At 28.9% G+C, this 15886-nt stretch overlaps 1 protein-coding gene across 1 annotated transcript; it reads right to left on the bottom strand.

Moving 5' to 3' along the window:
* Positions 1-5963: 5963 nt before the first annotated feature.
* On the bottom strand, positions 5964-9151 carry LOC148202889 (uncharacterized). Its single transcript, XM_088110020.1, has 3 exons — positions 9019-9151; positions 8781-8910; positions 5964-7043 (listed from the first exon to the last, which is right to left on the bottom strand). Exons 1-3 carry the CDS (start codon positions 9149-9151, stop codon positions 6011-6013), a joined length of 1296 nt encoding a protein of 431 aa, XP_087966146.1. The 3' UTR covers positions 5964-6010.
* Positions 9152-15886: the final 6735 nt, after the last annotated feature.

Here is a 15886-nt window from a genome sequence, read left to right as displayed (position 1 = left end):
TTAATGACCATCTATGTACATTCACTGAATTAAAACGATCCATAAAACAGACAAACTATTTTGCACTATAGGATTTTTGAAATACTTTATTTTAGGTATGTTGATTTACAATTGATTTTGGAACAAGAAGTTTAATTTGAATTGTACTAAGAAAATGAAAATGAAATTTATGTTATATTTAGATCAATTAATGTATTGTTGATGGGAAAAGAATGCGTAAATTTATAAATTTACAGGGCATAGTTTGTGTTTGGACAGTAGATTGACGTGGAAATGCAAAGATGCAAACATGAGGAGATGGAAACATGAGGTGTGGTTTGTTCCTTTTCTTAGTGTAATGAAAAGAGTGGAAACACAATGGTATGTTGTGTTTTACAACTTTGTCTATTATAAACACAAAATCGTGACATTTTTCTTTGTTTATAGGATTGACTTAATATAATTTTATTTAAGAGGTTCCTAGACTATTGGAATGAGTTAGACGATTCAGTTGTATATGCACTAGATTATATGAATAGAATGATAGTTAGACGATCAATGTTGTATCGTTAATTATATGGCATGTATAATTTGTTTGTATAGTTTGATGAGTGTTGTTTAATGTTTATTCGGTTACGTTAAGAAACATTGTTCACATGTCTTTTTCAAAGTGTTGTACACATACCATTGAATATAGGTGTGTCTTATGCTTTGTTAGTAACGTAGAAAAGTTTTTTTTTTATAATGGTTTAAAATATTATATAATGGATTAGAAGAAAAAACTGAGTGCATGGCCGTAAGAGTAGAGGAGAAAGAAGAAAATTACAGATTTCTTTATTATGTCATCATGGAGTCAACTCAGTTTCTGTCAATTTAATGGAAGAAACATTATTGGTGCAATTATGCTATATGTGGACGCAATTGAGGCGTTTTTAAATGCAAATACTAACGAGACAAAAAACTTTGAATGTAGGAACCATAAAAGCAATTAAGCCTATACATAACATATTAATGCCAGAGAGAACTTCAAAACATCCATCGAACATATAAAAAAAGAGAGGTGAGATGTCTTGTTTGTGACTTCAAGAGGCATTTCTAAGCCTACAGGTGTCTGGAGATCTTCACTGTCAATCCACAATGTTGTTCTAGAATTATCTATTGTGACAGTTGTGGTGACTGTGGCAATTGTAGCAACAATTCATTCACATATTCCTCTCCTTGTGCTCCAACCTCGTATACATATTTAAAAACTTAAATAAAACTAGTATACACCAATAAAAAATGTGTATTAAAACAACTAAGAACAATTACCTCCTTTACAATTGTTTTTGCTAATCTAATTGGCCAAAGGATAAAATTTGTTAAGGTTCTACCCCACTGTCTCAACCTCTTAAGTAGGCAACAAAACTCACACTATAGCTTCTCGAACATCTACAAACATCATCTTCATCATATCAATTGTAATGGTTTCATGGTGTATGGTTGATCCCAATATATACATGTTATCTAAGGTAACCAAAAAATATTTGTAAAATACATCAAAGAATATAACTCAATAAACAAGTGCATGCCAAATAATATAATTAGACAAATTACCTAAAGCCACCATGCACTAGAGGGCATCATCATTAAACAACTCGTAGTTTGCATTAACCATGGGAGAAGCCTCTTAAGGAAAAACATCACAATTCCCTTTTGTGCTTATACAAATAGGAGAATGTTGTTAAAGGGAATTTCTAGGTTGGTCCGAGGGATAGGTAACTCTACTCACATGTATGCTAACAACTATGTTCGCATATTAGATACTCATTATTCAATTTTCCTATATATCACAATACTCTTTCATAATATTGCTCATCTCTTATTTGATTTCTTCTTTGATAGACATGAGGACTTTCTTAGTGATATAGAATTTACTATGATGAGTTGATAAAGGATAAAAAAATGGACAAAAGCCAACAAATTTTTAGATATTTTAAATAGAAAAGGAAATGTTTTTTTAGATAACTCAGATTGGAGAGAAGAAAATATTAAAAAAAATTCTCACGCTTTCCTATTAATTTTTTACAATTTTCAAATATTTACTTAAATGCACAACAAAAATTATTGTAATCTCGTTAAACAAAAACACTTTACCGTTTTCCAAGCTATATCTAACATTTCCATTGCACCCTTTATCATCAATCAACAACTACATCCCATCATGCAACACATCACCATCTTCATAAAATAAATTTTATCATTGAAAGAGACCTCATATCTTTCAAGATTCCCATCATCAAGTAATTCGATTTATCTAGATATTGAAATTTGACCATCATATTTCAATTTATCTTAATTTACAAACTTCCATTTGTGATGGACCACAACCTCAGAAAATTCTTCTTCAGATTTGGAGTGAATGAATGAAGATAGATAGAGAAGAAAAACAAACAAAAGATAAAGAACTCATAGATGTTACATACATAGTAATGTTTTTTTGTTATTTCTTACCTATAACCTATTGTGTAGGATGGGGTGAAGCAGAACCCTATGAACAGAATCTCATAGAGGTAACAGTCAGTCAGAGGATCAGACTCATTTACTGCAATCTCAAGTATATATTTATTTCTTACCTATATTCTGTTCTCTAGGTTAGCTTCAAATACTTCCCATTGCTACAAAATCCTTTTAATTTATATTTTATTGTTGCTATTAAGACAAATTCTCATAAGCATGTTTCAACCCATTAAAATAAACATTTTAATTTTTATTTTTGAAATAATTTACACGAAAAAAATTAACAAAATTAGTTTTTTATGTATATTAAATCTATGATTAAATATGTTTCTAATTCATAAATACATGAAATTAGAATATATCTCTGTGTCAAATTTTGATATATTTTTATCTCAATTTTAAAAATAAATAAATATTTTTTTTAGTTCAATGATATTGATTTTTTTTTCATATATTAAATAGTATTAATATTTGAGTTAAAACATTTCGTGTAAAAAATTCAAACGTTATTTAATATGGTAATTTTTTTTTGAAAAACTATTTTTATTTATTTTTAAAATTTAAAAACTAAATTATAATTAAACAAAACAGATTTTAGTTTTGTGTTAAATTTTAAAATTTTAAAATATATTTAACCTATAAATTTATTTTATAAGATTTATAATATTATATATATATATATATATATATATATATATATATATATATATATAAGGATTTGGATTGATTGTGTAACGAAAGAAAGTTGATGAAATATAGATGGGGCATCTTCTCTCCGAATACGAGAAGAAGAAGAAATTCACATTAGACTGAAATTTACATGAAAATCCTTAATTTTTATTTAAGTAAAAATTGATTCATAATGTTCAGATTTTATTAACAGTTTGTTTTTATAATTTTTTTTTATATAAATAATACTGTTTCGACCGAATACGTGAGGACCCTGTTAAAACACACAAGTTTGTCGGGCGGACGATAACAAACGGTGAAGGCTGGCGGACGCTTCCTCACTAACTGATGCAGATCGGGCGGACGATAACGAACGGTGAAGGCTGGCGGACGCTTCCTCACTAACTGATGCAGATCAGGCGGACGTTTTTGAATCCCACGAGCTGAAGAAGGTCGGGCATGCGTGTGGCGGGCGACACAGTGGCGGACTGACGCTACTCCACGCTCTAGGTTGGAGGCCGGACGGGTTTCTCCCTATGTGCTCCCAGTGGTGGTTCTCCTGCTCCAAGACGGGTGGTCGGGTACCTGTCAAAGGCACTCCGACGCTCAAGTCAGTAATATGACAGAGCAATATGTGATGCATGTGTTGCATCGTAAGGAAAGTTGGTCCCGAACTCATACCTGGAACCTTTATTTATACTGATTGTAATGGGCTTTTACCTTTAGTGGGCCTGATAACGAGCCTTTTGCCTTTAGTGGGCCTGATGACGACCCTTTTACCTTTAGTGGGCCTGATGACGGTCCAATCACACCCTTTAACCATGTAGGTTAGGAAGGATGGCCGGCCAGGGATGTTAACCTGGGTGGGCGGCCATCTGGTTTTGCTGTCCGGTCGCATTGGACGCTCGGCCTGGGTGCTTGGTCCGGGTGGACGCTCGGTCCTGTTTGGGTGGACGTTCGGTCCTGGTGCTCAGCCCGGGTGGACGCTCGGTCTTGTTTGGGTGGACGTTCGGTCCTGGTGCTCGACCAGGGTGGACGCTCGGTCATTGGCAGGCGGCAGTGTTAACCGGTCGCGGATGTCTTTCTGTACGGCGCCCGATCCTGCTGGTACATAAATGGGCGTCCGCACTGACACCTTCTCGACAATCAGGAGGATGACATGGGCGGCCGGTCCGTTTGGCGACGTGTGTGTCTTTCCGTACGACGTCCGGTCCTGCTGGTACAAATACTATTTTAAATAATAAAGTACAGGGATATAAATAAATTTATATAATATTAATAAACTGATAAAAATAATGATAATAAAAAAATTTATAAAATAATAATAGTAATAATTAGAGAATCACACATAATAATAATAATAATAATAATAATAAAATTTTAACTGAGTTTAAAATAATTATATTTTATTTTAAATTAATTTCAATCATAAGTGTAAAATTATAATTTTGCAGATTTATTAACTAAAATATTTTTTAATCTATCAAAAATAAATTATAAATCTAATCCAATTATATAAAATAAATTTACACTTAAGTATTATAAATTTAAGTTTGTTATAGGATTTTTAACACTATTATTAAAAAACCATTATATAAGAAATTAATTATAATATCTATTAAATATCTAATTTTTTAAAGATTATAAATGAATGACAGGAAAACTAGTGTAGTTTTTTGCTTATTAACAATTTATTTAACTTAAATTAACAATTGATTTGGGGTTTTAAATAATATTTCTAATGCATTATAATATTTAGAAGTTTGATACTTAATGAAAATGGTGTAACTTGTAAAACAGGCTGAAACATTTTCATTGCAAGCTAAGAAATGTCTGACGTTGGGGACAAGACATATGTATCGAAACTGGGAGTGATTATTTTGATTTAAATAATATATAAAAGCAATAACTGAAAACAGTGAGTAAAATGTATCTAATTATGACAGTTCAAAACATAAATGTCTTAGTATAGGACAAGAAAATACTCTACATACAAGAAAATATCTATACGGTGATAAAAAATAATTAATTATTATAATAACTAATTTAAATGTCAATTTATAAAATTTAAAATTATTCATTATTAAAATTATAATTAATTTAAAAATTATTTTCTAAAATTAATTATTAAAATTTTGATTATCAAAAGAAATTACTTTTTAAATTGATCACTAAATAGAAATTAATTTATTTTATAATTAAATTTTAGTAATTAATTTTAAATGATTTATAACTTTTTATTCATAATTGTAATTACTTTAATAATTAATAATTTTTAATTTTATAAATTAATAATTAAAGTCGTCATTATAATAATTAATCAGTTTTTTATTATTAGAATTAGTTATTATATAGAGATTTTATTATAATCATATTTGTTGTCGTAATTTAACCTGGTCAATTATGGTTTAATATTTATTCTATAGTCACTAAATATTGTTTTAATATTTTGGAAAATGATCTTAGTACGTACCACTGGTCCCCCTTACCAAAAAATATTCCTATAAAGTTGGCAAAAATTAATAGGAATGCTAGTATCGTTAATAAATAATTATAGGTTATTTAAACGTGTGACGATAAACTAATATTATGTAAGGAAGAGTTTTCAATACAAAATAAATATTTGTTTGACATTTACATTATGTTTGGCCTAGTCTTCATACTAAATTAAATTAATTAAAAAGTTTATATTTATATGAAAAATAATATTTAGTTGTAAGACTTAATTTGTGGTAAAATAACTAAATAAATAATAAAAAAAAGATGTGAAGAATGAGAAAAGATAGAAGTCACTACTTTTAAAAAAAAGTCAATCAAACAACACACGATACCAGTACTTGACATAGGATCCTAGATACCTAATTCACTTATAACCAAGCACGCTATTCCAATAATCCTTATTCTCCTCGAAGTGCACTTCCAAGTTCTCCGTCGCTAAATCTTGGTTGGAATCAAAATCCTGGACGTCGTTATTGAAACCAACAACCATATTGACATTGCTAGAGAGAGGTGTAAATGCCACCACATCATTATTAATAGTATCATCATTATTACCATAATATCCACCACCTCTTAATGCATCAACAGCCACCATTATGTCATCATCTTGCAAACATGGCATCGTCTGGTACATAATTCTCTTCGCAGTTTCAGCTAATTCTTCATCACGATCACTGTTGCGTTTGGTGAAGTACCTCCACGACTCACTGCTGTCACCATCACCGCCACAACAAGCATCTTCCTTCACCGTTGCTACCGTCATAAACTCTTCCACAGCAGTTGGAGGGAGTAAATAGTTCTCATTGATTAACCCAACTTGGTTGGTCGACACCATAATGCTATTGCTATTATTATTGTTACTATTATTCATTTGCATACTCTCAGGGAAACACAAGGTGGATGTTGGGGATTCAAGGTCATCAGTGGCAAGCATCATGGCATACATGCTATGCACATGCACGGTTTTCTTCTTGTCGTGTACTGATGAGTATTTCTGGTTGTTGTTTTTATTTTCTGAGCATGAACTTTGCCATGCTTTGAGGACGTCGAGGCACGGTGGTAGTGAGGGTTGGTGGTGGTGTTGGGGTGTGATTTTGTTGAGAATGAGTCTAGGTTGTCGTGGTGGTGGTGAGGAAGAGGTTAATACGATGTTGTTTTGTTCCTGCAACTTGGATTCTCGTACGAGTCTGGCTTCGGCTTCGAGGCGAGCACTCTCCCACTGAGCCATGTGGCTGAGGTTTGAACCGTCTTTGAAGTGGATGAGGGACTCCATTTTTGGTTTGTGCGTGGTCGGATCGATGCCCAATTTGTCGAGCCTTTTCTTGAGATGGGTGTTCCAATAGTTCTTGATCTCATTGTCAGTTCTCTTCGGCAAGTGAGATGCTATGGCTGACCATCTGTTACTCAACAATTCAAGTTGCAACTGTCATCAGTATCATATCATACAAACTAATTGGTGTAATAAACTCCTTAAATTTCAGTATTCTTTTTATTAAATTTTTAGTTTATTGACTATTTAAAACTTTAATACTTTTATTTGAATTTTTATTATTTAAATTTGTATTAACTAAATGACATGATTGTTATTTTATTTCGTTATCCTGCTAACTTTTCATATGTTAAAGAAATGTGTGATTTTTAGGTTAATAGAAAATTATATATAATTAATATAAAAGAATGAGTAACTTTTATTATTTTCATCGAAAATGTGTGTTGGATAACAAAACCAGTCTCATTAGTTACGATAATAGAGATAATTTCTTGATCAATGTGTGTAATGATGTGAAAATCATAAGAAAGATGATCACCTAGTTGTTGAACACATTTTCAATGAATAATCAATTAGAGTCACTATTCCTTTCGAATTAATATCAATGTTAAAGCCTCATATTTATTAACATGTGAAAATAAGTAAACAAGATATTGTAATGAAATAAATATCACGTCATTTGTCTAGTATAAATATTGAAGGAAAGATATTCAACTAGAAAATATAAATCTTTTTAGTATTCAACAAATAAAAGATTTAATTAAAAACCTACGTAATATATTACAAAATTTCATCTCTATTACCTTTCTAATATCTATTTATCATTCAATTAAAATGGATACACTAACAAGAATCTTTTAATATGTTTAAAAAAACTATCTTATAATTAACCTAATTAGTAGTTATAAATTAATTTCAGTAGTTAAGTTTGGTGCTCATTAATATATGTCTAATTTATAAGCTTTTTTCAGATAAACTAGTTTAGAAATAATAAACTAGTTGATAAATATAAAATAAAATAAAATAAAATAAAATAAAATAAAAATATATAACTATAAGTTTTAATGTATAACATAATTATGTTGTATAAATAAAATTGTTGTACTAAGCAAAACAGCTAATGTAATATAATAATATGAAGTAACTTATTGCAGTAACTTAAAAGTTAATCGAAGTAACTTACAGTTTAAAAAATATAAATTTTTAAAGCAAATTAATTTGAAATACTTCTTATTGCACACATATTAAAAGTACTTTATAAAATAAAAAAACTAAATTAGTAAGTAACTCATTCTCTTATTATAAACACATAATAATTAATATACATCAAATGTTTATCTATTCTTATATAGTCATATATAAAATAAAAATGATTTCGATAATACATTCCACGGAAAATTATGTAAGTAACACCACCCTTAAATGCATTACAACAAAGTTGATTGCAAATTATATCTTGACAACTGAGTACCATTTAATGATCTGAGACAATTTTTCTAATAGTAAAAATTTATGAAAAAAATGAGTCATGAATAGTAAGAAAGTACAACAATATTTTTTTTTCAATTAAAAAATTACAATTGTAAAGGGATTTTGAATGTCAATATTACAATGACATAAATTAAATTAAGGAGTTTCACACTCTTTTTCCTTCTAATTTTAAGAAAGAAAAAAAAATGATAAAACCATATTATAGTTTAACTTATTGCACTATAGATGGATTACTTGTTGATCACCTCATATAGATATGTTTATTTCTCTTTATAACATAACAAATGAATAATAATTCATTATTTTTCAACTTCAGGTAATCAATGATATTGGTCTTCAGTTAATTACTGTACATGGTCCATGCTTGACTTACCTGTTTCCCAGAAGAGCATGAAGTTGAATAATGGTTTGTTCTTCCTGCAAGCTGAACTTTCCTCTTTTTATATCAGGTCTCAGATAATTAGTCCACCTAAGTCTGCAACTCTTTCCACATCTTCTAAGCCCTGCCAAACAAATCCTTCATTACTTATGTAAAAAACTTACTATTCATATTGTTCTGGTAGACTGAGTAACATTAAGATCAAATATATAGTTATAGTGGAAATAATCACCAGCTTTTGCAGGCAAAGCACGCCAGCTTCCATGGCCATGGTTTTCAATGAAAGCCATGAGCTTTTGGTCTTCTTCTGGTGTCCATGGTCCTTTCTTGAGGCCTGTCTTCTCACAGCATGGTGGCCTTCCCATATTCTTGAGCTTAAATGTGTGTATGGTTGATGTTTTGGTGGATGGAAAATGTGTTACAGCAGAAGAAGAAATGATTGAGAGAATAAGAGGAACAGAAGACAAGAAGGGAATCTTCTGAATGAGATATATATAGAGGAGAAACTAAGTGTTAATAAGTTGGTGTGGTTATGACTCCGTAACCTACTTTGTGAGTCCGGTCATACACTTAACTTTACACACCTATGTTGGAGTGCCATATTTATTGCATTAACGTCCTATATTCACATCTTCACATTCATACGTAGCTATGAGGAAAAAAAAAAAGATAAGATAAAATAACTATTTATTACTACTATTTTTTTTAAAGGTGTGATAGAAGAAACATCTCAACTTGATGAAGTCTAACTCTTTGTCTGCATAATTATAATATGCAAGAATCTTTTATGTGTTTTAACCTTTTAATATCTGTATAAGTGGATTGACACCTTAATTATTGCTATTTATACATTTTTTTCCGACAAGAAAGATTTTCAATTACATGTGGGGTTTATGTTCATCTTTAGTATATTTCTATAGGGAGGTCCTGTCTGTCTGTCTTTTATTAAGTTTGTTTTTTTCATGTTACTTCTTGTACCCCTTTATTGTTGTTTGCCTAGTGTGCTGATTGAAAAAGAAAAATTATCTTTTTAACAAGAATACTGTCTAATTGAAAATGTCTTTATTAAAAGTATGAAATGAAGAAAATTTATCCACAGACAATAAAAAGGTGCTTCAACATTTAGTGTATATATATATATATATATATATATATATATATATATATATATATATATATATATATATATATATATATATATATATATATATATATATATATATATATATATATAGAGAGAGAGAGAGAGAGAGAGAGAGAGAGAGAGAGAGAGAGAGAGAGAGAGAGTAAATATGATAGATTTATAAGTTATATAACGTAATAAGAAGAGAGATAGAAAGAAAAAGTAAGTACATAATACGTGTAAATAAAATGAAGGATAATATATGTATCATTGTTTTAAAATGGATATCTTAAATCGTATCTTTATAATTTACAAATTTACCAAATAAAAACTAATTTTATATGAGAAAATTAAACTAATTCCATGTTCAACATATCTATTCTCTTGATATAATTTATTTTAGTCTAATAATATGTATTAATATTTTAAATTAAATAAAAAACAATAATATTTTCGGTGATCAATTAATTGTTTTAACTTTATATCAGTCAAAACATGACTTTGTTTTATAGGGAAAAGAATGTTATATTAATATAGAAATTATTTCAATCAATTAGAAAAAAAAATCTATCTACTGCTAAAATGGTTGAACATTAATCAAATCAAGTATATCAATCAGATGAAAAAGTTCATCGACAGAAAACAACATAATTCCACAATCATAAAGACTAAACTACTGCATTTGAAACAATATACCAAGACTTAACTTTTTTGACGTACATATTGATGAAAACGAACATCTTTATAGGAAGGTATGGTGCAGAATAAAAAATTGTCCAAGCATATATGTGGTCCAATCACAAAGTCCAAGAAAAAGTCTCATCTTAGGTGCAATGTAGCATCTACAAATGTTAATAAACATAGATGCATAAGAAGAATCTTCTGATTGATACAGTGCACATATTTAAGTATAAGAACATCAAATATTTCTAGAAACTTTTTCTTAACCAATCTAGTACTGTCTCAACTTTTCATAACGAAGCATCTTCTCAAAATTTATATAATTTCGGAAAAGTTTCTTCGTGAACCTAAACCTTGCTACCAATATCCACTTCTTATCTACCAAAACCATACTACATCTTTTGAAACCTTTCACTTTTGCATAAATCTTGCAACCACATTGAAGCATGTTATTCCTCCAATCATTATATTATACATTCTTTATTTTTTAATAAATATTTAAATTTATTAAAGACTTAAATACTAATTTAGTTTTTATTTTCATTGACTTTATTTCATATAGTCTTTTTTTTTTCTATCAATAAAGTTTCAATTTTTTTTAGTTTAATCATTTTTGTTAACTTTGTTTAAATAGTTAAAAACATATGAGTAGGGTATGACACATGTGAATTAACATGTTTTTAGTTTTTTTTATTCTTTACTTTTTCTTAATTTAAAAATTGTCCATATGTCAAACCAACATCATATTACGTGACAATATCAATGTTACATGTGAGTAGTGTCATGTGTAAGTGACAATGTCAAGTGATCAGTGTCAATATCAAGTGTTAGTATATGTATCACGTGTGAGTGATATTCAATTCAATCTCTATATTTGTTATTTTGACCCAATTCAGTTTTAATATTTTTTACATGGAGCAATTTTGTCCCTCTTTAAATTGAGACCAAATCTAATTTTTATATAAATTTTATAATGATATTTTTATTAAAATTTATTATATTATTGGAATATAATTATTAGATTTATGTATTTTTTTATTACGTTAAAAAAATAGGGTTAGTTAGTTTAAAATTAGAAGGAAAATATTTCACTAGTTTTAAACCAACTCTAATCTTATTTTTTACATTTAGCAAAAATTAATAATAATTATATTCTAATAATATAGTTAGGGCTGGTTTAAAAATAATTTAAAAAATATTTAATAAAAATGCGAATTTTAATAAGAATATAGTATAATATTTGTATAAAATTTAAATTTGGTTTAGAAGAACAACATTTGAAAATTGCTTTGGTTCTATATGCAGATATAATCCATGAACTATGCATATGCTCAAGGTATATAATGATAATTTTAGAAAGTCTAACACATTTGTAAATATATATATATATATATATATATATATATATATATATATATATATATATATAACAAATCATTAAATATATTAGGACTGTTATATTTTATTTGTCAATTATAAAGCGATCTAATCAAGTAAATGTAATTAAGGACATATAAGTAATGGAAAGATTGTGTGTAGAGACCATACATAATATTTTGTAGAGAGGTCAAATTAAAATATTAAAAGTTTAAGAAAAAAAACTATGAGAGGTTACATAAAAGGGTCATGCTTTCATGAAAATACTTATTATGTTTCTTTTTCTTTATTTTCATCAAAAGAAAAAATAAAAAAGAAAACTAAAATGATGAAAGAATAGAGACCAATTTACAATTCATTAATTGAGAACGAGTCATATTAAAATTTTATTTTTATTAATTATTAATTTGATTCATAAATCTAACATATAAGACAAATAACACTACTACTAATGTATGATATTGCTAGACAGGAACAATTTTTTAATTAAAGCGTAGGTTATGCTTTAGTTAAAACCACAACTTATATTTTGACAATCAGATATAAGCTACAAATCTGTAAAGAAAAATATCTCAGTCTATATTATGATAGTCAGCATCGATAACAACAGCCATATTCCTTCATTGCATCAGTATAAAGCTTTTTCTTAGTAAATTAAGCTTATGCAAAACAATTTCAATTAATAATTCATATTTTTCTCTTCATAAAAATGATTAATATACAATATATGAATACTGGCGAGTTCTTTATTATTTTCCTGTAACTGACAATTAGTTGATTTGAAAATTTATTCCATTTTACCTATTCTAATTATTCTGACTCCATTTCTATCCTGTGTAAGATAATAACTATTGACACTAAATTCCAATAAAACTAATAAATGTATACAAATTTAATTTAGTGCATTGTTGTTTCAGCACAAACTCCAACCACATCTTTCTTACGATTTTACTGCGGTTTGAGTAGTATAGCTCATTATTAATTACCTTCATAAATTCACGAAATAAATTTCACTGGAAAGAAGATATCTTTCCAGCTAAAGATATCTACTATCGTTCTTCAAATTTAATATATTTTTAAAAGTTTTCATATCCTAACATAAATACATTTTATTTATCTAATTGGAAAAGTTCCTTGCTGACTTATTTTATGTTTTAAACATTTATAAATTATCAGTCTTATGTACTATTGTATGACGTGAAACTCAATGAATTAGTAATATTTCTTAGAATTTATTTCGTGATATATACTGTCTAAAATAATGGTTTATATTATTAATTTAAACTGAATTTATTATAAATTTTAAGAATTTTCTCATGAGTGAGAAAATAATTATTTACAATTCACTTAGATGAGAACTTAATACCCTAGTAAAAGAATAATATAAAAGTAAATAAATAAGAGTGTCGTACTTGAACAGATAGATGGTTCCAGAAAATTTCATCACACTGATAAAAATTAAAGAAGCAGTAAATACGAAAATTTATATCGAATTAAAATCTTACTGACAACTCGCCTAAAATAATTCATGTTGATTAACAGCTATGGTCCTCAGCTTTTATCCTTACCAACGAAATTCTTCCACCGATTTTTTCTTCATTATTGGAGAAAATTAAATATGACAAGAAATATATTTTTGAAAAATTCTATCACTTTTTTTACTTTTCTTTTATATTTTAACTTTATACAAACTAAAGTGGAGATTGAATCTTAGTAAAGTCATGATTTTATTGGTAAAATTGCTTATATTATTTATAGTTGGATCATGACGAAACATGAACACTTCAGTAGATTCATATTACAGTGGACTCTATTGTGTATTTTGTAGATGGTAAATAAAATTGTATATGTGGATATTATTTGAACTTATTTATGTTTTCACAAAAAAATCCTTTTTGAATATTAGTATGTGTAATATTTAATTTTTTAATTAAACATAAAGATGTGAATAAGTAGGTATTTGTATTTGTTCCGTTTCAATTCTCATATCCGTCCTAATATCTAAATAAATCATTGTCTATCTTTTTTTGTTTAAATTATTAAAATACTAATAATTTATTAAATAAACTAATATATATATATATGTGTGTGTGTGTTATAACCTTTTATTAATTAGACAGTTTTTTTAATAGTTTGATTTACATTTATTATAGTTTACATTTTCAAGGAATATTTTTCTCTTATTAAAAATTTTGTATAGTTATATCCAAATGATAGTATGTAAATTATATGTTTTTTAGGTCTCATATTTATGTAACATTATAAAATCGGAGTTATCATATTAGAACAGTTAAAGATATAATAATAATATTACAATTATCCTAAAATAATCATAAAATATAAAGCTTTACAGAAGTTTGACACCATCCCAAAAGAAAAACTATACACTTAACCGATCGGTTAATACCGGATTAAGATGCAACCGAACGGTTCAACCAAAAACTATAAACAGTAATATGACCGAATGGTCATATTCTAAACAACAAGATTATCGTCGTCCAACTCCTACTCCAAGGTACACTCCTCCCCCTCTGTTCACACCCAAAAGGATGATCATCGCCATAGAAAAAGTTGAACGGAGACATGGACAAAACAAGAAATAAGGGTAAGCTAATGTAATTTAATTGTGCAAACATACATACATTTCGTACAAGTACAACCAATGCAATTACAGATAAACATATACAACTGAACATTATACTTCATGCATAAATCGAAAATCTGACTTGACCATCCGGATTGTATGAATATGTAGCTTGAGGCCGTTCACGCATTCGGGTGGTGTAGTATCTGGAAAACCATCAGCTGCCGCCCGAGGTTAGTCCGTTATAACTCACCCAAACCTATGGGCTAGGACCTTCTATCATTCTCACACAATGCATTACCCATCTCTACTTGAGAATTGGTAATCATCAGAGTATCAGGATGAACTCCATGAATTTCATTGTCCATATTCATACTATAACACCACCTTAATACACTTTTCACTGAGACATTCCTCCTTGGAATTCTCTTCCACCTTACTTGAAACATATGCCTTATCATTTCACATATAATTTCATTCAATAATCATATCATACTTCAATACCAACATACTTCCTTATCCATAACACATTTAAGTAAAATCAAACCGAACAATATAACAACCACCACCCTTGAGCACGACCGAACTGAAAAAGATCAACATAGATCAAGACCGAACGGGAAAACTCTCCCAATATGTGATCATGATCGAACAGTCATTTAAGAGTAAGACTCAAGCATGAGCCGAACACGGTTTTAGGGCCGAACACTAGAACAACCGAATACTAAAGTTAAACCGAACGCTTAAATCTTATACCAAACACTTATATCTTAGGCCGAACACTATTGGCTTAGGCCGAATACTATCGACTGAGGCCGAACACTTACTATATCATAACTGCTAGTATAATACTGAGCACTACCAAGAACGAGCGCTAGTACGAGACCGAGCACTACTACTAACGAGCCCTAGCAAGAGATCCCACAACCCACTAAGACCGATCGCTAGATTCAATAGAATACTAGTACAAGACCGACCGGTCATTAACTGAAACCCCACAGAAGTATAACTCAGTTAAGACCGAACACAATACAAACTTAACTCTACTAAGAACAAACACTAATACAAAACTGAGTACGGCTAAGAGACCGACCACCCACCTAATACTGAAAACAAATTCCCCAATTTCAACATCACCCTTCCTCACAATTCACTCGGTCCTTGAACCAAAATTCTGCAGAAACCCAAACCTCATGAACATAGCATATAACATTCCACACCAAGATCACTGAACATCAAATAATTCAATTTCACACACATGCATAATCATTAACAAACTTTTTATACATTATCAACCAAACGATTAAATTAACTAGCTTCTCTTACCTTAGAAAA

This window comes from Vigna umbellata, chromosome 3, assembly GCF_029865625.1.
Source record: "Vigna umbellata cultivar VRB3 chromosome 3, Vumbellata_1.0, whole genome shotgun sequence".
Classification (NCBI taxonomy): Eukaryota; Viridiplantae; Streptophyta; class Magnoliopsida; order Fabales; family Fabaceae; genus Vigna; species Vigna umbellata.
The sequence above is the reverse complement of the archived record's forward strand: the minus strand, read 5'-3'. Positions and strand labels throughout refer to the sequence as shown.